Source organism: Lonchura striata, chromosome Z (assembly GCF_050655825.1).
Source record: "Lonchura striata isolate lonStrDom1 chromosome Z, ASM5065582v1, whole genome shotgun sequence".
Lineage (NCBI taxonomy): Eukaryota > Metazoa > Chordata > Aves > Passeriformes > Estrildidae > Lonchura > Lonchura striata.
The window spans coordinates 46210224-46231730 of record NC_140740.1 but is presented as its reverse complement, the minus strand read 5'-3'; the positions used below and the strand labels follow the sequence as shown (position 1 = coordinate 46231730).

Genomic DNA, 21507 nt, shown 5'->3' with positions numbered 1-21507 from the left:
TTAATGGTTTATTAAAGTGAGAATGACCTCAGCAAGCATATGAGACAGACAAGAGCTGAGGGGATGTGGCTGAACATCTTGCTAGCAAAATGGAAACTCTCACTTGCCCTGGTGCTGTTTACCTGTCAGGCTTTGCTACTTTTCCTTTGTGAGGGACGTGAGGTTTCCTCCCCATGCAGAGCCCAAAGTGATGCATGAAAAGCCAAATTCAACCCAAGCAGTCCTCAGGGTGATGATCAGGGTAAACCCACAGCAGGAGCCTGCTCCCCCATCCAGGAGCTCAACTCCTCCCTTCCAATCACTCTCTGGCTCTAGGACAACCACAGCTGGTTTGTGAGCCTTTATCTCTGCCATGAGCTGTAACACTGCCTAAAATCCTCTTGGCAGGAATAATTCCCTCTAAAGAGAAAACGACTCTGTGCAGGGTTTCAGCAGACACATCCCAAGCTCTTCTGAGCACTCCTGCTGAACTTGCTTTTTTTTTTTGCCAGGCCAGCCCTGCACCTCCCTCTGCTCCCAGCCCTGGCAAAGGCAGCGGGCCAACCTGCTTAGCATGCATCTGTCATTGCTGGGAGCAATCACTGCTGCCAAGCAGCCAAGCCCAGCGGCCACGAGCATCTCGGTCCAGCATCCCCCCCATCCTGGCTTGTCATATGATTTCTCCTAAGGGACAACTGCTGAGCAGGACTCTGACTCCAAGCTGATCCTTTGCTGATAAGCCAGCTGCCAAGCCTCCACTGCTGAGACAAAAGAAAGAGTTTTTCTCTTCCCAGCAGGGTTTTTCTGCTGTGAATGACAGAGAAAGGGGTAAAAGTGAGCTGCCTGGCACTCCTCGTGGGCAAGAGGCTTTGGGGGCTCCTTGTCACCCACTGTACTGGCAGATCATGGAGCTTTTCAGGCTGAGCTTGGGATGCATTTACCTCCTTCCTTGGCTTGAGGGTAAGTTTCTCCTCCTTTGGGGTAGCTGTAAAGTGGGAAGAGAACTGTCTCCTGGGTTTTAACCTGCTTTCCTGCTGAACTGTTTCTTGGGCTGCAAAGCTCAAGAACACACCAGCTGTAAAACACGTGCCAACAGGCACATTTCAGGGCAGCATTTAAAATGGGATTAAACAAAGGGGTACAGAAGAGTGAGGAAGAGTGAGGGACAGGCTGGCAAGGTGCTGGGATTGTTGGGCCAGGGACACTGTGGCATCATGCTGGCAGCTTTTATAAAGTGTTTTTAAGCTGCTGTGAGTAGCGGATGAATAAACCTTCTCAGGGAGGGAGGCAGGCAAAGTGACCTCCTAAGCACTAATGTTCCTCCCAGTCTCAGCTGCTCCTTCCCAACAGAAGTGAGTGAGCTCAGAGCATGCTAGCAGCATGGGGAGTGTAGAAGTATTAGTTCTGCTCCTGTGGTAGTTGGCTGGGAGTGGGATATGCTAGGAAGCTGCAGAGTATGCCCTGCTCACCTCCATAGAGCAAACTTGGTAGCAGTCATGTTGACATTCAGCTGCTTTCTTAGGTTGCTCCAATCCTGTGTCCTGCCCATGCACAGGAATATTTTGAATCCAAGCAGCCCTGTTTTTGACATGCATGGATAGATACAAAAAGCAGAAGTCCCTGCTGAGCATCATCCCAGAGATCTGGAACAGTGCTACCCAGGAACAGTTTCCCAAAACCACTAGGAGTGGTGCTACCATGGTCTCACCAATCTCATAATTGACATCAGGATAAACAATTTTCTTTAAAAATGGGAAAAGTCCTTGAGCTAATAAGCTTTTTTATTTTGCTGCTATGACTGAGATGTCAGGTAGAAAGATTGATATAAATCACTGAAGTTCTTCAAGGCTCCTTCAGTCCCTGAAGCAGCAAGAACAGTCCTGCAGTTTTACAGGTTACATGCCCAGAGCTGTTCAAAATCCCTCAAACAGAGGACCACCACTATTTGGGCTGCTCAGCTCAGACATTTATTCCTTGAAGACAAACCTCAGACTGGCACCTCTGACCAGCTACTTTCCATTCTTTGCTAAACAAGCAAGTGTTCCTTGGGATGCTTTGAGAAATTACCCCTCAATTTGCTCTGCAGCTGGGTAGCAGGAGAGTTTTGTGCTCCTACAGGTTTGACTTCTGCTTCATCTACTGCTGTTTTCTGCATATCAAAAGTTGCCAACTAAAGTGAACTGAATCTCTCACTTTGTAAAGCCCCAGGCTGAGGCTATGTCCCCGTAGTGGTAAGGGGTGATGATGCATAAGCATCTTTTAAAAATTAGAGGAAATTTGGTTAGAACTTGGAGATGACACCATGATGGCATGCAAAGAGAGCAGAACAGCCTTCAGGGTGTTGCTGTTCCTCTGCCTCTAAGATAGGGTCTTTTCAGTTGTCAGAATAAAGTGGTTTTTTACTGATGCCATACAAAGCAATCCACATGTTTTTGTTTTATTAGTAAAGTATGGAGGAACACGGGGTATTTAATTTCCTTTCTAGTGTAATGCTTTTGGTGCAAACACGATCAGCCACTGCATTTCAGCCAGATGAGTTATAAAACAATAAAACCACCACTGTTTTGCAGAAAGAAATTAATCTTCCCAATGCCTGGCAATGACCGAAGAAGCTCAAAGAACAGAGCACAAACATGTTCATGCTTGGGGCTGATCTCCCCCTGCACCAGCTTTTCCCCATCCCCTCCTGCCTGGAGCTGCTGAGTTTTAAGGCTGCTGGCAGGACAGAGACACTAGTTCTCAACAGACCTCTGAGGGGTTGGTTTCCTGCTGAAAATTGGAAATCCTGGAATGTCCTAAGCTGGTTCTGACAGTTGTTTCTTTGGAAAGTACCTGCAAGCAGAGAAGAGGCAAAAATAAGTTAGATGTCAGAAAAAAAAATCTTCACTGAAAGAGTGATTGGGCAGTGGAACGGGCTGCCCAGGAAAGTCGTGGACTGACCATCCCTGGAGATGTTTACAAAAAGACTGGGTGTGGCACTCAGTGCTATGGTTTAGTTAATGAAGAGGCATTAGGTTAGGTCACAGGTTGGACTTGATCTCAAAGGTCTTTTCCAGCCTAATTCACTCTGTGATTCTGTAAAAAGTTTTGTTAAAAAGCCAGACCTAGTGGTGACCCCATGAGGTGCAATGGGCAGTGGGAAGTCAGGCACCAGCAGGATCTGTGCCTACATGTACAGAAACAAAACTGCTGAAATACAACTGTATTTAACACTGACTCTGGACCCCCATGCACTGGATGTGAAGCCTTGGTGAATGTTTGGCATCTTGGCCTGATCCCATATCTTGGGAGCCACTCTCCTCCCTCTTAAGTCCATGGTAGTGCTGGCCCTGACCTCTGATGCCCTGACCTCAAGAGGCAGCCCTGCACATTTTGCACTGAAGAGATAGAAGGCCAAGCTTGTACAATACTTCTGCTTCCCCATCAACTTTTAAAGCCTCCAACTATTTTTCACTTGGGGGATTTCCTGGCTGTGATGCTTTTAACTCTTCAGTAGCTACCAGACCTTATCCCTTGGCTTGTACAGGTTCTCCCCAGAAGCAACACACAGTGCCTGGGTGCAGAACCACTTCCTGCACACTATAAGCCTTTTCTTGGCACCCTTTGTCCCATCCAGGATCGATCCTTGACCAGTCAGCCTCTCTCCATCTCCTCCAGACCCCTCTGGATTTTGTAGACACTCATCATATCCCCACCCAGGAACTGGTTTTCCTCACTTGCATCAGCTTCCTGGTGACTTCACCAACCTCCCTTGCTTCCCATAATGTACAGACTTTTTTCCATGTCAAAACCTTCCTTCTTTTCCTATGGCTGCTCTGCTCCCTTGGAGGCCATCACTGAGCTACTTGATCAAAAGTGGACCTTGCAGTAATGTGGAAAGATATGAAACCCTGTTGGTCAATCAAAATCAAGGTATCCTTAAGAAAGCATCAGTGGTTGGGAAAAAATATGGGCCAAGCCACCCCAAAACACTTGCAAATGTCTTTGATCAAGACATCACAGACAATGCTTAGAAACAGCAGAAACTTTCCTAGTAACACTGGGATTGCTGGTAACCAAGGCTTTCTCAGTGACATTACCTTAATTAGGAACGTTGCATGGATTTTGCCCCTAATCCTACATGGAACAGCACGTCCCAAGGGTGGTCATGCTGCAGAAAAGCAGGAGCCTGTATTTGCTTGCTTTTCTGTCTTGTAACCAGACAGAGTGTCAGTATCATAGGACAAATGAGCTGGCATCAAGAGCCTTGCTAGAAATTGTTTATTTTGTTCCTAAAAATATGAAGAGGTCAAAATGTTCAAGTATGAGCAGCCCAAAGCAGGCATCTACTCGGACTCTGTGGTAAGGCTGGCATTTTCCAGAGATGCTGAATCCTATCCTTAGGGAGTACACTGGATGCTCTTGTTGCTCCAGGTTAACATTCTTAAAATGTTAGAGCTCATGTCCTTAGTTGTAGGACCACTGAGCAGCAGGACTTGGGATGTGATTTTATCTCCCAAGTAAAGATTCTTGGTGCCTGATGTGTATCTCAAAGTAAACATCCTCCAGGTTTAGTTGTGGGTCTACCCCCTATGACTGTGTGGGGCACGTGCCATGGCTGCTGGCAGTCACATGTAACTGCAATGTTTGCTGCTACTGTGCAGGTACCAACACAGTGATTGTTTAGAGGGGAACATAAAGCATCAGGGACTCCACAGAGAGCAAAACACGTATATCCTGCTGGATCAAACAGCAGCACACATCAAAGTGTAATGAAAATACCCAAAACTTTCAAATGGAGAGTCATTGCCAAGAAAGGAAAAGAAAATACAGAAAAGATTGTGGCATGCTTAATAATAAAATCTGTAATAAAACATATGATAAAAAGACTTGGATGAGCAGCCTAGAAAGAGAATACAAAAACTGTCAGCAGAAATTTTCAAAAATTATCTGAAGCAGGAATTTGGGGGTGTCAGAAGTCAGTAAATAACTGGCACAAGTACAAGAAGGGCAACCAAAAGTAGGGGAGTGTAGAAAGGCTGAATGGATTACTGGCTGTAGTGCTCCCTTCAGACAAGGTCAGGGAGGTTGTAGCAGTCACTCTCCACAGTTTGAAATGTTATCATATAGGATTGGCAACAGAGGAATTTTAAGGAGGGAAAAAAAAAGGGATAAATAATCTGTGGTAAAGGACCAGCCCAAATGTCTTTTGCATTACAGGAATGTAAATGTGACATTTAAAACATTTCTAAGGAGTGTATTAAATGCTTATTTAAAGCAACCTCGACACCAAAGGGCTGCATTACAGCAATAATGCCCCTCTTAAAATGGATCCTTGCACAGCCTAGGGAGACACAGGTTCTTAGGCTCCATTTCAGCATTGCACAAATCAATGGAAGCAAAGAAGAGTATTTACAGACAGATAAACATGAGAAAAGTCAATGCAGCTTTTGTAATGGGAATGCCTGACATCCATGATGCTATCAGTAAGAACATAAATATGCTGAGCAGATCAAGGTCTTGTGCCAGTGTTTGCAAAAGACTTTCGATATGAATATTCCATCAAGGCCCTTAAGAGACTCCATTCTCATGGAGTAGGAGACAGATCTAGCCCAAAGGCTGGAACAAAGACATGGAATAGGTTGACACAGCAGTGATAGTATCAAAAGATGCTCAGAAAGATCAGAAGGGATGAATAATGAAGTAATTAAGCTTGCTGAAGCCACAAAGTAATTAAGAATAATCAAAACTTAAATTAACTTTGTGAAGCTGCAGGAGGAGCTCTGATACTGATGGAGCAACAAAATGTTATTTTTCTTTGAAATTCAGAGCTGAAAACTATAGTGGGCAAAACATTTTACCCATAAATACCCAGCAATACTGTCTGAGTTAGTTCATACAGAGCGCTGGAATGGCTGCCCAGAGAGCTTGTGGAATCTCCCTCTCTGGAGATGTTCAAACCCCATGTGATTGTGTTCCTGTATCACTTGCTCCAGGAGATCCTGTGTTGGCTGGATTGGACTGTCATCCCTTCCAACCCCAACAAATCTATGATTCTATGATTTTTGGAAGGAAGCACTGGTTATCTTGTTGTTTTGAGTGAACTATTTTCTTGTCTGATTCTTCTCCTTTTCCTCTATTAGCAGACAGGATCCTGGGCTCAGCAGATGTTTTATCTGATCCAGCACAGTTGTCATATTTCCCTGTTACATTGTAATGCATGTCTCAAATTATTACTTTGGATATGTGTTTCTCAGTTAAACTGAAGCAAAAGTGTGAGAATCCTGAATTCCACATCCTAGGGAAAAACGGTGAGGGTGGGGTGGGGCTGGGGGAGGATTGTATTAATCCACTTCAATTTTCTAAAGTTTATGGGAAATTACTTATGACACATTACTTCTGCCTTTACAGTCTGGCAGAAACTCAAGTCCTAAATGCATTAATTATCTTACCTCCACCCAGCCCTCATTAAGGGTTAAAGAGAACAGAACTCACAAGTTGCCCACAGACAGCTCAGAAATTTAATTTCCATTTAGACACATTGGCTCGGCAGGAATTGTCTGGATTGGTGGCTATCACAAGTCCATGCAAATTAATATCCCAGTGCAGATACATTGATCAGACAATCTCAGAGTTGGTGGAGAAGCACTGTGGTTTCTGGCTCTTCTCCTCAGGCATTCATAAGCAGAAATCCCTGAGCTGTTTCTTATTTAACGGCCCCAAGGCATTATTAATCTAGCAGAACCCTAGAATTTCCTGAGAGAAAAACATGAGAGCTCCTTTAAACTATTGTCTACACTGTTGTTATTGTGTACCAGCTTCTGTTTATACTGTCACTAATCTTTTCAGGTACTGAGCCAAATACTTGTATTGACTCAGTATTGTTGTGGTTTGTTGTGTTTGTTTTGTTTTGTTTTGTTTTTAATTTGGGAGGAGACACTGCAGAAATAGTTTAGATAAAAATCAGTGTTCTTGCCTAACTTTTCAGTGTCCTCTTACTCTTTATGCTCAGTACTATACGCTGATGGGGCTTTTATAATTCTGTCTCCTGGGGAAAATAGAAAAAACATCACTGTAAAAGCTGGGAGTTGCAATGTGTTGTTATTAAAAGATTTCTCAGAATGTTCAGAAATTTGAAACTTCTATTTCTATCCATCTATCTTAGGCATAAAATATACAGCAGAAAGTTCACCTGCAACAGTAGTGGATGGTTTAGCACTTAACATTTTGCTCAGGAAAATTCACAGGCCACACCTGATGATGTTATACTGAAAACATTAGCAATCCTTCAGCTAATGTGATATCCATCTAAATCATCTGAGATGTTTGGACCTGTTGCTCTTAAAAGCAGCAAGAAATTACAGAAATTGCTTTAAATTGTGTGTTTGTTATGGGACAGCTACAATGTCTCCCTCTTACAAAAGGATTTTTAAAAATGGTACTTTTGTTCCTATGGTGCACAGATCAATGTCAAGTGTGATAAATCCAAGATAATGTCAATACTTACATGAGCTGCCTCAGCCAAGTACCTACACACTTTTGGTGGGATATGGTTTCATCCCCGCACTGCTTTAATACCTCCAGAAGCCACTTAGTAGAAAGTGTAGCCCAAGGTGGCCTAGTTGGCCCCACATGAACAGCATGAGGGGGATGTCAACTGCTCTTTTATAATAAAGATTTGACCAGGATAGGGGCAAAAGATCCCTTAAACTATCTAATCTAATTCATTTGGAGGGATGGAAGGATGGCTACATAGTTAAAACAATTGAAGTACTGAATTGAATACATATATATATATATATATATATATAGAGAGAGAGAGAGAGAGAAAGAGAGAGAGAGAGAGAGAGAGAGAGAGAGAGAAAGAGGCAGATATTTGATATAATCATTCAAATTGAAAGGATGTTTTTCCTCATTAGCTCATTAGTTACATAACTGCTATTTTCCTCTAGCATTGCTCATGGCTATTTGCACCCTCATTCTTTTCAAAGAAATATCATTCCAAGAAATTAGGAAGCTGTGGCAACTATTTATCCAGGCATACCCATCCAGGAAAGGACTGGTGGGTTACATCTTACCTCCCCCAGGGTATTTACAAGGAGATGTGTTTTCTTCAGATGTGCACAGTACTAAACCGTGCTCTGATTGTACAGCAGTAGCAGAGGGACAAGGCTTCCTCATAAAGAACACCCGTCTGGAAAAGTGCATCCGTGCCTCCCATGAGACCCACAGCATCAGCCTGGCCAGCTGCAAGGAGCACTCCCAGCAGCAGCGCTGGGCCTGGGACCCCGACTCAGGCACCATCATCAGCCTGCACACCAAGTACTGCCTGTCGGCCCACAGGATGCACCAGGACAGTCTAGTCAAGCTGGAGCCCTGTGCAGATCGGGAACACCAGGCATGGTCCTGCAGCAAAAAGGGACACTTGACTCTGCAGAGCTTGGGCTTCCACCTTGGCACGAAGGAGGGGGGCCACAAGGTCTTTGTCTCCAGGGAGAAGGACAAGTTCAGCAGGTGGAAGACGCTGGCAGATGAAACCATCTGTGCTGCTGCCCAGACAGCAGCTCAGAGGCCCAGAAAACCAACACAACAAGTTCCAGACACACGTGTGTGGACCTATGAAAGTAAGATGAGGTAGATTTAGTGTCAGATAACATCTAACTTTCATGTCATCCAAGCCATCTAACACCAAGTTTGCACATGTCATTCCAACTCATGTTCACTTCAGCATCACCTGGAGAAACACCAAATGGCTCCAGCTCAACCCACTACCTGGTACCAGTGTTTTCCAGTAGTGGTTGTTCAGTGTTTTCTAGAAGTATGCAAAATCTTACATGATCAGGTCTCCAAAACCCAGCTGCCTTTCTGAAAACAGGCAAATATTTTGATAAAATATTTCTGAACTAGTGCCCACAGTTAAGAATAGTGGAAAAGAGCCTCCCAAGCACAAAATACCCAACGAAGTCTCCCAGAGTCAGAAACTTTAGACTTTGAAAGAGCTTTTGGTACTTTGTGATGTCCTTTTAGTAAGACAACAACAAGAGGCAGCTGAAAACCTCTTTTAAACTTACATGAATTATTGAGAAGCGGATGTATCAGAAATTATTTCTTCAGTTTCTGAAATTAAATTTCTCTTCTGTGAGACCCCAACAGTGCATCCCTCACTAATGAAACCTAGATCTAACTTTCATTCCGTATCCTTATTATCCTCAGTAAAGCTTGCTGCTGGTGCCCAGTATAGCCATAAAGAAACTGGTGAACACCACAAATAGTGGGAGGTAGCTTAAGCGTTGCCCTCCCTTTGCATTAGGAAATCCCAGAAGATTATATCAAAAATTATTAAAAATAGGGTTTATATTAACCATTTATGGCCTTGGCCTTTGCTGAAGAGAATCCAAACTGCTTTCACCATTATTCCCTGCCCTTTGTCTTAGACTGGACACACAAAGGGCAAAAGCCCTGACCTTGTCACAATTTTAGGAGTTTGACATAAGGCTACCAAACAGCAGGCATGGTCATTTTACCAAGATGTGGCTGTGATCATTTGTTGCATACCCAGCAAAGCCCACTGCTGACCACTGATAGTTCATGGTTCAGTCTGTTTCCCACTTTCATTTAAGGCCTTCCAGCAAAAAAAGGTGTTTTTTTGTACTTTTATTGTAAAGGTGTATGTAGAACTGAGACTTGAAAATCACATTCAATTCCTCCTCTCCTCCTCCCCTCCTCTCCTTTCTTTGACTCCAGAGACCCAAAAGAGCTGGTGTTTGTAATGGTTTTTATGTGTTATCCACTCTGTAGGTGATGAAGTTCCCAACATTTTTCATGGAAAATTATTTCCCTGACAGGGGGCTATTCCTTACCTTACGGCTGATGGACCCAATGAGATTTTGAGCTCTGAAGAAATTAGTAAAGAGAAAATGTGATGTATCTGGTTGGCATAAGCCGTGGATTATAAATATAACCTTTTGACACAGAAACACTGTATCTATTTGAAATAAAAAGAGATACATCAGCTGCTTTGGCCATCGTGTAGAGAAGGTGGCCTTTTTTCGCCTCAAAGTTTTTAATTAGACAACTAGAAGGTCAGCATGTAATTATCACAATAGTTACAAGTCTTAGTATTTGTTTAACATTAAGTTAAACAGGGACCACACAAATTAGATACTGTAATAGGCTAGTTAAATATAGGCTAGGAAATGTGAGGAACATTTAAGATATGGGAAAAAGGCATGTGAAAAGAGCATTTTCATTCCCCAAGGCAATGCTCCTGGCAGCCCAGGGCTGCCCTGGAACCAGGATCCCCAAATAAGGCTGTGAGGGTAAACATAGAGCAGCTTTTGAATCAGGCTGTGCCACTCGGTGCGTCTCATGCAAAGTCATAATTTTCCTATCAATCCCATGGTTCAGTCTACTGGAGGGAACCTCTGACTATTTAGTAACAACATCTGATGTTCCCCTCCTCACACAGCCCCCTGAATATCAGGCTAGCTTAGAGGTCCAAGGCTGTGAGGGGAGGAATATCAGATGGCAAAGATTCCCAAAAGAGGCTCTTACCCTGATATACATTGGTTCAGCTCTCTTTATCCTGTGATGTCCATGGGGAGAGCAGGGCAAAAGAGGACAAACAGGAAATGTCAGGGGTCTATATAGACTTTGGACAGGGTGGGCTTGCCTGGCTCTCTGCCAACCCCGTTGGGGCAGGAAGGAGGGGTCCAGGGTTATCTTGATCAGAGTCACAGGGTCCCGGGGAAGGGGAAATAGATTGCCCATGAGCTCACTGTAACAAACAATCAAAGTCCAATGTATTTGTTCAGGTATTTTTTATCTAACTTCAGCTGATCATCAAGAGACAATTTACACTTTGGTGGGTTATCTGCTCAATAGATTACCCGTGTGTAGCTGTGGTGTGGGTGCTCATGCCACAGAATGGGATGTGGTTTGGATAGGCAGCAGGGAGTCCCAAAGACACAGTTTTTTTGGTCTCAGCATGTGCATCATTGCAGCAGAGAGGTGAATTGCTGACACCAAACTTCCCACAACCTCCTCTCTAGCAGCATTTGTTTCCCCACACACCCTACTCTGCAGTAGGACTGGAGGGCAAAGGAAAGTATTGAGCCTTGCAAGAAGTATGGCCTACTTACCACCCTTTGGATCCCATTTTTATATCTGCAGTTGTTAATAGCTGTGATTCTTCCACTTGCCTCTTCCTCACACATCATCCTTTAACAGCTGATGCTGCATTCATACTTTCAAAACTCATGACCACATCTACCACCAGAAAACTTGATCTGCTTTAGTTGTTGATTCCATCTTGAGAGGTTCATTTCACCTTTAAAATCTGTTACAGCTTAAAGCCCCTGATGCACAGGAGGAGGTGATTGCTACAGCACCACATCCTCCCACCCAGCAGGGCAGAGAACCAAATCAGCAGGGCTGAGTTCCCTATATAGTGAGCATATCCAGGTTTCTGTACAAAAAGTAAATGATAATCACACAGATCTTTGCTTTATTTCCTTCCAAGCTAAAACCATTGATTCACCAAAGATTGATGCTGTGGACAAAGAATCTTCTGTGAGCTTGACTGACCCCCCTCTGGCTAACTTGTTCAACAGCACAGTGTCTCCTGCAAAGACCAAACAGGCACAGCTCCCAGCAAAGGAGGGTGAGCTCTTTTCTGAATGTGTAAGTAAGAACAGCAGGAAGGAAAGTGTGGGCAGCACTTCGAGGTTACTCATCTATTTTCAGTGGTGGAAGAGTACCTGAAGATTTCTGAAGAACTTCCATGTGTAACACTGAGTGCCTTTACCCAACATGCTGAGGAGCTTCCCTTGGCAAGCACTTCAGTGATACAGGCTTAACCTGGAGGTATAGCCACCAACTGTTTAGATGCAAAAATTATCTGTGGCTGGGGAACACCAAGTGACAATAAAGTTTCCTTTTCCTTTTTGAGTCCCATACAAAAGGGATTTGTGTTTACAGTGAAGCCTCATGAGGAATCTGGACCCCTGGTCCACCTGGAAGCTGCTAATCAGAGTCTTTCTGCTTCTTCCACTAGATCCATCCCACAACCACTCCAAGAAACATGGAAATCGGGGTAAAAACACTGGGGGCAGGCTTGCAGGTAGGTCCAGGGATCAGCCAGAGAAGGAAGGGACCAGGTAGATGAAGGTTCATCAGTGCCCCTGTCCTTCCCATTGTAAGAGAGATACATTTCCCTGGGGTGCTACTGAGGATGCTTAATAGCAAATGAGGGCAGAAAATTACCTGTCAGAAAGACTCTTTTTAAATCTCCACAGGCCTGTGACTAAAAAAAAAAAAAGTAAAACATGAAAAACAGACAGCTGCTAGCACTATTGCTTTCCCCCAGCCCTTATTTTGTGTCAGAAATCTGTAGACTGGAGAACATGATGTATCATTGTCTTCATAGCATGAAATAAAAACTTTTGTGGCCACTTTTAATAGAAGGATACTGTGCAGTGTAAAAACAGCTGTAAGATGTTGATGTTGTAGACAAAGCACTTTTCCTGTTATCTGGCATTTTTCAGGACATTACAGGTGATTTTTTTGTGGCAATTGCATAAGAACAGGGATATGTACAGCAAACACGTGATGCTTTCTCTGATACCCTTTCAGGCACAAACTGGAAGACAGCCATGCTGGTCCTCAGCCCCTTGGCATTCATACTGGGATTAATAATACTGACACTCAATGTTCACTACAACAAGTAAGTGAGAGTCAGGTTCATTGGCTTTGCCATGAACAGCATCTTAAAGAAAAACTCCAACATCTCAAAACGAAAGTCTGGTCTTGGCACCTCTCCCCATTCCACACCCAATGTTGCTGGCTCTCAGCAGATGGGTCTGGTCACCAATGTGTCACCCTTGGGGATTTCTCTTCTCTGCCACCCAATTTATCCACACCATTCACTGACCCACTCAAATGTTGGTCCTACTCCCCTACAAATCTTGTGCTATCACTGAAGAAAATGGCATTACAGTTGCTGATGTGGAGAAGCAGCCAAATGACAGACAGGTGCAGTTACTCTCTACTCTCTTCTCTTAGGAAGAAGAAAATCCTCTCTGCTCTGAAGAGCTCTCCAGCCAACAGCAGCAGAGTTGATTTACGGGAGCCGACCCCCTCGCGAAGAGTCCCCCAGCTGTACCTTCCACCATCCCGCTCCCCTTCCCTGAGGCATGGAGAGATCCTCATTGAGTGGAAAGATGGGACTGTCACTCCTCTTTTTGATAACATCAATTACCAAGTGGACTAGCTCCCAAATGACAGAGCTTTTGTTTCATGCCATGTCACTGTTCCCACCACAGGTGATCTCCTCCCTACCCTTGCTGTTTTGACAGGAAGCACAGTCTGGGGCCTTTTTCTAAACACTTGAGTACAATCTCATTGCACGTGACAAGGTTGAAGCAAGCAGATTGTTTGGTTTGTATAGGCACAAGCTGCTTAGCAATTTCAGAGCTGCTTTAACCCATAACAAATCCCTAGTTTCCCTAAATAAAGTTGGGACTTCTGCCAGCTGCAACTGCCCATTGAACCAAAATTAGTTACTGAGCATATGAAAAAGTGAATCTTTGAAGACAAGGGAAAGGTATAAAAAACAGAAGTCCTGATGATCCTTAAATTCTTTTTAAGATAAAACTAGCTGCCAGAAGATATAGAAGGCAAATTACATTGTCAGTGTGAGAATGTAATTAATAAGCACTGCCTTCCATACAATGTCTTCTGGGTATACGCCAAAAGATTCATCCCCACTAAGCTGTCAATTAAGTAACAACAAGTCATTTTTCTAACTTAAAATGTATCACTCCACTGCATCACTGCAAGAGCCCTGCTGAGAGAGCATGTGTCTCTCAAAACTTCTATATTTAGGATGTACTAAACCTTATTATAACACACATCCTCTTTTATTATATAGACTGGCAAGAAATGTCAGTCATGCTTGTTGGGGATATTGCATATAGAGCCACTTTATTCCAGCTTCAGTCTCTGATTTCCTATAATCATATGGAATAGTCAATTAATAGATACATCGCTCCACCAGAGCAGTAATACAGTTGTTTTTCTTTTATATAGGAGTAAAACATTATTTTCAGCCTTTACACTTCTTGTTTGAGCAAAATTACCTGTGATTGTCACACTCAATCCTGATCTTTTCTCAGTGAAATCTGCAATGTCTTAGAGCTTTCCTAATATTCATTAATGTATATTCTTTCTCTCTGATTCTGAGATGATGTAATCATGGCTTTAAATCAAGAGTTATGTGGAGAAAGAAACAATAACACCAGGAAATTACAAGTATGAGCTGTGTCAGTGTATCTGTTCAGTAGAGAAAAGGAAACCATATCCTCACGTCTCTTACTTGAGCAATGCCTTTCACTTGACCTAAATTAAGCTGTTCTGCTATTTCAGTGTAGCTTGGACTTCTCTTGAATTTGGTTTTATTTAACCAACAGCAGAAGTAAGGTCTCTCAAGGGAATTTCAAATCTCTATAGGTTTTTCTTGTTTGTTTGTTTTTGGGGTTTTTTTAATTATTTTTCTTTTTAAACAGTAAGAAGTTTACTGTCATGAGATATTTTGACCAAAAACTTAACTGGTCTTAAAAAAAAAAAAAAAGCCCTATTGGTTTAGGGCATACATATCACAGAGGTTGGAAATAAATATCTTTTCCAGGCAGATTATTCCATCATTATTTACTGGAGGGTTTCCCAGATGCTCCTTGGGAAAATATTTTACCATTAGACATGGGCAGAGGAAGAACTCTTTCTTCATCAGTGAGCAGCAAGAATCAGAGTTAAATTCTGAGTTTTCAACATTTCTACTTTAAATGAAACTTAAAGACTCTAGATTCTGGGAGCAAAAAATGTTTAAGAATCATTTTACTCACAAAATTAGTGGGAATACATTCTGTTCATAAATTACTTTGAATGCACATACAGTGCCTGACCCATTACTGCTACACCCCTCAGAATTTTGTCCAAGGAGTGCATTACCTTACAATGCACAGCACTGGTCACCCTCCAAAACAGCTTTGGGAACACTATGTGAGCAGTGCCATTAAAAAGGAAATACTGGCTTGGAGCTGAGTTAATGTGTTTTCCAAAGCACCAAGTGTCTGCATTCATTACTGCTGAATGGGCAGAAACGATGACTTGTTAATGACTTTCTAACTCCAGCTTAATATGCTAATCTTGCTCATAAACAAGAAGGCAGCAACACCACTGTTTACACAGCACTGATTAAATGGTACCTCAAACAATAATGAAAAACCAAGGCTGAGGCTTCGCAGGCTTTTAACTCTCCCACTCTCACTGGTTGTTACACTCTCTGCCACCACCTGAATGAAACACTTCTGAGCACAATCAAAATAAAGCCTGTAATGTGGATGAGCACTGAAGGTTTTCATGTGTTTATATACATACATATTTATATATACACATAAATATGCATATATAGTGCATATTATAGTGCATCCCTTTTTTTGAAAATACAAATATGTGCAATTTTAAATGACTCCACTGGAAGATAATTGAGTGACAAGCAAAAGACTTGTCACACCGGCACCAATATTAAATAATGTCTGCTGCCCCAAAAGATGAGTGGCTGCAGCCATAGAAGCACTGAAAGTATGAAACAGACACAAGACTGCACATAAGCTTGGACATCCTGTGCAGAATGTGGATTAAATACCCTTTCCCAACTCCCTAAAAATATATGGCTAAGGTGTCTGTTAAAGATCAAAAAACTAAAAGAGACAAAAAAACTTCAATTTACCACTTAAATACTGTACCTCAACCATTTACTAAGTCTATCTGAATGGAAAATATTCTCACAACAGCACATTATGGATATACATAAATTCATGATACAAAAAAAAAAGACCTGAAATGATCTGACAAGTTATCACTGCATATCACTGGTAATAGAACTACTGCTTCCTCATTTGAAATTCAAGATATGACTTCTGCAGTAAATGTTTTGTTATTAAAAATCCCCATATGCTCATTTTCTCAACTCTCTGCTTTATATCAGCAAGTCAAGATGTATCAAGTGTTTGATTTTTCAAAAGGACCAGTGGTTGTTCAGCACTTCAAGGAAGAAAAAGAAAGGGGGGGAAAAAAAAAGAAAATGAGACAGAGAACAGAGGAAGTCTTTTGTTAGCTCTGGGCTTCAATTCAGATATCTCTGGCTTATGGTTCAATCAGACTACACTTTTTTGTGCTAGCTAGGAGAGACAAAAGCACAGTCTCTTTAAAAGCTCTGTGTATCCTCACTGAATTTCTACAGATTTAAAAAAAAAAAATCTATATTTCTGCAAGCCATAAAGCCATATAATTTTTCCTCCAGTTTAAAACATAAAAAGCACACCTGTCTCCTCAAGAAACCCCCTTATACTTCACAAAAACACTTATTCTCTGGAGCAGAGAAATTGATGCACTTCTTTCAGCACTGCTTGCATGTCCTCATATTCTGCAAATTTGCAGGCATCCTCCAGCTTCAGCCACTGGAAAGCTTGGTGCTCCTCTGACAGCTTGATTTCTGTGTTGCAGTCCTTCAGTTCTGCCAGCCAGTACACGACAGTCTTAGGCTTGCCATGGACAGGGTAGTGCAGCTCTTTCTTGTAGCCCTCGATGAGAGTGAGCTGGCTGGCCTGCAGACCAGCCTCCTCCTGTGTTTCCCGGAAGGCTGTCTGCAGGTCATCCTCCCCAGGGTCCACGTGGCCTGCCAAGAGGGTGGAAAAGTAAATCTCTGGGAAGGAAACGCACATTTTGCTTTAATCGGGAAACACTGGGAAGCAGACACGAGAGCACATGGTAGCTGACACAGGAGGAAATGGAAATTAGAGAGGAGAGATTGCTTTTCCAGATCTTATGTCTTGATTTATCTTTGTTCTGTGGCTTTTAGGATCATTGTTTATCCCTCATCTCCTGAAACTTCCATCAGCAACTCAGCAGCAGACATCTTTTCTTCCCATTCCTCTACTTCTACAGTACATCCATAAAGTTCCATCTTAAATTATACTGAGGATCCCTCATTTTTCCTTTATCCAGATAGAGCAGAGACAGGTCTTCTGAGAGTCTTAATCCTCTCTCAACTATGTCCTCTCACATAAGCTTAAGGCTCAATTCTGCAAAACTCTTAGTTGTGCCAATGGTCCAGAAACAACAGGACTAGGCACAGACACGTACCATTTAAAAGGTGCATTTCATTTAAGCAGCTAGGGATTTTTTCTCTTCCATACTACCTTCTGAAACAAGCAAAAAATCTGAAAGCCAGTCCTTTCAGCAGCTGGGTAGTTAGTTCTCCTAGGACACACCATTTATTTTACATTGCTCAGAACAAGAGGTGCCACTACAAACAATGTATAAATATAACACATCCTCAGCCATATCTACTTTTGTTGAGAAATGTCAGATTTGGTTTTCTCATGAAAGCTCCGGAACATAAATAGAACAAGCCAAGCAATACCTCAAAAAAAGCAACATAGCAGGACCTGGGACATTTTAGAAGGCAAAAGAAGTTTAAGCTCTGTTTTTTCCCTGGTGTTACTCTATTTTCTATGTAGCTGGCTCCAAATAGCTATAAATTCACCACAGAGATTAACTGTTCCTCGGGTCTCAGATACCCAAAGTGTCCTTTTAGTACCACATCTGGGCTATGTAGGAAGTTTGTTTTGCCTTTGCAACGGGTCCCACTCACTTCCCTGCCCGTGTATCAAAAATGTGAACAACCTCTTACAACATGACATCACCTCAAATGTAAAATACATTTTTCTTTCAAGAAGCAGCTATGCAGAACACAGCATCTGATGTTGATACCTGTTGATAACCTCAGGTCTGAGCTCAATAAGTTGCCACATTTGTGCAGTCCAGTCTACCTGCAGAGCACAAAAAGGACTGCAGGCAGCACCTCACACACCACAGCTTTCAGATCCTCCCACCTGTTCCCACTGGTGCAGTTCTAATAGATTGAGAAGGAAAATGAACCCTACATCCCCTTCCCATCAGCCTCCGCTAGTGAAAAGTCACGGTCCTAGGGACAGAGATAAGGCTGATGAGGTACATGTGAGGGGATCCAGTTTAATCCCATAAGAGATGCAGCAGCTTCGAGACTTTATAAAATAACAAGGTACAGCTGTAGCTGTTAACTGCCTTTTGTGTATGCTTTGAGAGACACGTACGACTTCTCCTTCTAACTCCTGCCCCATGGAATCAATCCTAACATCACGTACATATTATCATACTGCATGTCCCAGGGCCACCTTGAAAGACCACTCCTATCACAGGTATTATAAAATGGAATAGCTTCTCTTCATTAAATTCCCCCAAATCATTATCAAGCTTCTATTATAGGCCACCATCAGATTCTGGTCTTCAATATCTAAAATCTGAAGCAGAGTGTTGAGGGAGGTGATCCCCCCCCTCTGCTCTGGTGTGACCCCACCTGTAATGCTGCATCAATCTCTGGAGTTCTCAGCAAGGGAAGGACATTGACCTGTTGGATTGAGTTCAGAGGAAGTCATGAATACAATCAGGGAGTGGAACACCTCTGCTTTGGAGACCAGATGAGTTGGGGCTGTTCAGTCTGGAGAAGAGAAGACTATGGGGAGACCTCAGGGTGCCTAAAGGGTGGTTGTTTATAAGAAAATTGGGGACAGACATTTGAAAAGGGCCTGGAGTAACAGGAGAAAGGCTCCTGCTTTTCATCTAGGAGAAGGAAGACTCAGACTACAGACAAGGAAGACTTGCTTTTACTATAAGGCTGGTGAAATACTGGCACAAGTTTCCCGGAGAGGCGGTGGGGGCCCCATCCCTGGAAACGTCCAGGTTGGATGGGACTCTGAGTAATCTGCTCTAGTTGAGGACGTTCCTACCCACTGGTGGAGGCTTTGACTAGACAACCTTTAAGAGTCCCTTCCAAGCTACATTGTTCTGTGGTTCTGGGTGTGTGAGATATATGCTTATGAGACAATTAGCTCCCTACCAAAATGCCTACAAGCAATTTAAATCACTTGTCCAGAATTACTGTGTTCCCAGGGCTCCTTACACAAGATTTCTTCTCACAACAATCAATCATGTCCCAGCAGATATTTTTTTAGCTTTCCACTAGGCTGCAAACTCAACTCCCTTAGATTCTTGGTGCAACAGAGGAAAGGGAAACACTGGGAAAGTTTTGTTCTTTCCCTGAATAGAAGAGCCTAGCTGACAGTGTTAAAAGATTTTTTTTTCCCCAATTTGCAAGTTCTTGTTTATGAACTGCTGTACCACACTTTTACCAAATGAGAAGTAGAAACTATCAGGACAAAATCTCAGAGGTAAAAAAGAGCATTCAAGAAGATCTCCAGGGAACCTAAAGTATTTCTGTGCTGCGCTTTTTCTGGTACCAGGGCTGTGACTGTGTACTAGCAAACACCGGCTCTGCAATGTGCCTTTACAGAGGAGGTGCTGCTCTCTGTCCTGGGACACAGAGTTTGTTTTCTGCTCTGAGGCTTCACTGATGACCAAGAATGGCTGGTAAGGTTAATTCTTCTATCTGTCCCTCTCATCTCTACTGCATTAGGCAAGTGATCTTCATCAATGATCTCCTGCATCTCCTAAGAACAGCGTATTAAAGTGTTCTATTACAGAGTTCAGTTGGCCTTCCTGAAGACTGTGACCACAGCCCTGCAGACTCTGATCACACATGGGTCAAACAATCCTGCACTGGCAACACTGCAGGCACCTGCCAAAGTGTGAGGGCCGAGGCAAGAAGGTAGAGCATCCTCTCATCACCTTGCTTCAGTCGTGTGCATATCTTTGTCAGAAACATTAGACACCTGAGAGCTCGGCTGGGTAACAGCCCCTGCCCCAACCCAAACCAGCCGTGCCCAACACTTTGTACAGACACAACTTGCAGAGGATTTCAGCCTCAAAACTGCCCCCTCACCTCCAGCACCATCAAACAGCACAAGCCAGCAGCTACTTTCAGGTGGTAACTGCCCCTCTAAACTGACCTCAGCCAAAAACCTCTCTGCAGCCTGACCACCAGGAGTGTTACCAGAACAAAAATCACCTTTGGGCGGGGTCCAGTGGTGGGTCCCATAGGATGTCTGAAGCAGGAGGTACTCGATGCAGTCAGTGACCTTAGAGCATGCTGCTGGCTGCAGCCTCCTGTAGATGATCAAGCCACAAGCTCTCACAGCCATTCCACTCTGCCAACTGCACCAGGAGCTGCAGAACAGCACAAACAAGGGACTCGAACAGACCAGCCGTATTTAGCCAGTGAACAGATCTCAGCACAGTAAAAAAATTGTCCACCCCTCTGAAGTCACCACAGAATTAAATTGTATATTATTAGCTGCCTTTGAATTGTAAAAAAATTTCCTTTTTTATAGAGAAGCATGAAAAATGACCTGTAAGTCATGTCTTTGCTGCTGATAAATTGCAAACCATATTGCAAGGAGGGGGAAAAAAATTACAAAGCAAAAGGAAAACCACAGATTAATACTCTGAAACTGTTCTACTGCAAAACTCCAAAGGCTCTGTGCAGAGGTAATAGCTCACCATTACTGGAACTGGCATACGGAAATAATTGCTCCGGGCAGTTTTCCTAGAGCACAGGACTCCTCAGGATATCAGAAGCAAAGCTGAGAAAATGAATGACAAAGGACAGGCTCTCTGCTGTCTCACCTAGACATAAGGCTGTCATACAAAACTACAAGTTTCTTAGCACACGTGCTAAGCACTGATTTGATGTGAACAGTAAGGAACACACCTCTTAAGTGACAAATATTGTCAGCAAGAAGCTACGCAGCCAGCATGAGTAGTCCTAGAGAGAAAAAGAAGCAATGGAAACGAGTAATTCATTCCACAAATCTGGCCGATTCCCAGTCCTGGGCAAAGCTTTGCATTCTGGCAGAGACGCACACTTCAGTAAATAACTGTACACAACAATGCATTTTCCTGGGACGCCAAGAGCGGCACCGTGACACCTCCGGCTTCCAACACGGGAAACCACAGCACGGAGCCCTTCGCCAGCAGCCACAGCCCTGGACGACGCTCAGCTCTTGTGGTCCACCACTTCAACCGCTTCCTTTAGTTCTTACCTAGCTCCTTTAGCTCAGGCACAGCACCCCCAGGACAAAGCCCCACTGCGGCCCTGGGGCCAGCCCGAGGAACCAGCACCACCTCCCGTGCGCGCCTGTAAGGACAAGGACAAATCCCAGCGGGGCCCCTCCGCCGGCGCCCGGCGCGACGCGGCCGCGCTGCCCCGGCCTCTCGCCACCCGCAGAGGGATGGGGACACTGGGCACGGGACACCGGGGTCGGGACACTGGGAACGCAGACACGCATCACCCCTACAGCGGCCCCCACGGACCCCCGCCATCACCTCTGCTTCCGGCTCCGGCAGCCGGCGGGAACCAGGACGTGATTGGCGTCAGCCTTAACCAATCGCAGCGGCAGCAGCGAGGGCGGTAGCCACGCCCTTCTCGTCCGGGCTCCCCCGGCCCCGCCCCCGCACCCGAGGAGGCCTCGGATTGGCCTCTCGCCGGCGGAA

At 43.8% G+C, this 21507-nt stretch overlaps 2 protein-coding genes across 14 annotated transcripts; one reads left to right on the top strand and one right to left on the bottom strand.

Moving 5' to 3' along the window:
• Positions 1-559: 559 nt before the first annotated feature.
• Positions 560-14271, top strand: LOC110484146 (uncharacterized). 4 transcript variants are annotated; one of them, XM_085566194.1, is made up of 6 exons: positions 560-939; positions 8115-8582; positions 11480-11620; positions 12014-12079; positions 12592-12682; positions 13021-14271. In XM_085566194.1, exons 1-6 carry the CDS (start codon positions 885-887, stop codon positions 13226-13228), a joined length of 1029 nt encoding a protein of 342 aa, XP_085422320.1. In that variant the 5' UTR covers positions 560-884; the 3' UTR covers positions 13229-14271. The 4 variants fall into 4 exon arrangements, with proteins under 4 accessions (XP_085422320.1, XP_021410258.2, XP_085422319.1 ...); XM_021554583.3 differs by having other exon boundaries at positions 562-939; positions 8112-8582; XM_085566192.1 differs by lacking the exon at positions 560-939 and having other exon boundaries at positions 957-8582.
• Positions 13923-21452, bottom strand: NUDT2 (nudix hydrolase 2). Of its 10 annotated transcripts, none has more exons than XM_085566196.1 (6): positions 21340-21435; positions 21057-21151; positions 20726-20779; positions 20515-20597; positions 20024-20181; positions 13923-16693 (listed from the first exon to the last, which is right to left on the bottom strand). In XM_085566196.1, the coding sequence occupies exons 5-6, from the start codon at positions 20154-20156 to the stop codon at positions 16380-16382; spliced, it is 447 nt and encodes a 148-aa protein (XP_085422322.1). In that variant the 5' UTR covers positions 20157-20181; positions 20515-20597; positions 20726-20779; positions 21057-21151; positions 21340-21435; the 3' UTR covers positions 13923-16379. The 10 variants fall into 10 exon arrangements, with proteins under 10 accessions (XP_085422322.1, XP_085422324.1, XP_021410261.1 ...); XM_085566198.1 differs by having other exon boundaries at positions 21328-21358; XM_021554586.3 differs by lacking the exon at positions 20515-20597.
• Between the last annotated feature and the right edge of the window lie 55 nt (positions 21453-21507).

Coding starts and splice junctions, on each gene's coding strand:
- NUDT2 (XM_021554587.3), bottom strand. CDS start 20,156: ATGGCTGTGAGAGCTTGTGGCTTGATCATCTACAGGAGGCTGCAGCCA. Junction 16,694..20,023: donor CCACTGGACCCCGCCCAAAG/GTGATTTTTGTT, acceptor CCCTCTTGGCAG/GCCACGTGGACCCTGGGGAG.
- LOC110484146 (XM_085566192.1), top strand. CDS start 7,919: ATGGCTATTTGCACCCTCATTCTTTTCAAAGAAATATCATTCCAAGAA. Junction 8,583..11,479: donor ACGTGTGTGGACCTATGAAA/GTAAGATGAGGT, acceptor TTTCCTTCCAAG/CTAAAACCATTGATTCACCA. Junction 12,080..12,591: donor CACTGGGGGCAGGCTTGCAG/GTAGGTCCAGGG, acceptor ATACCCTTTCAG/GCACAAACTGGAAGACAGCC.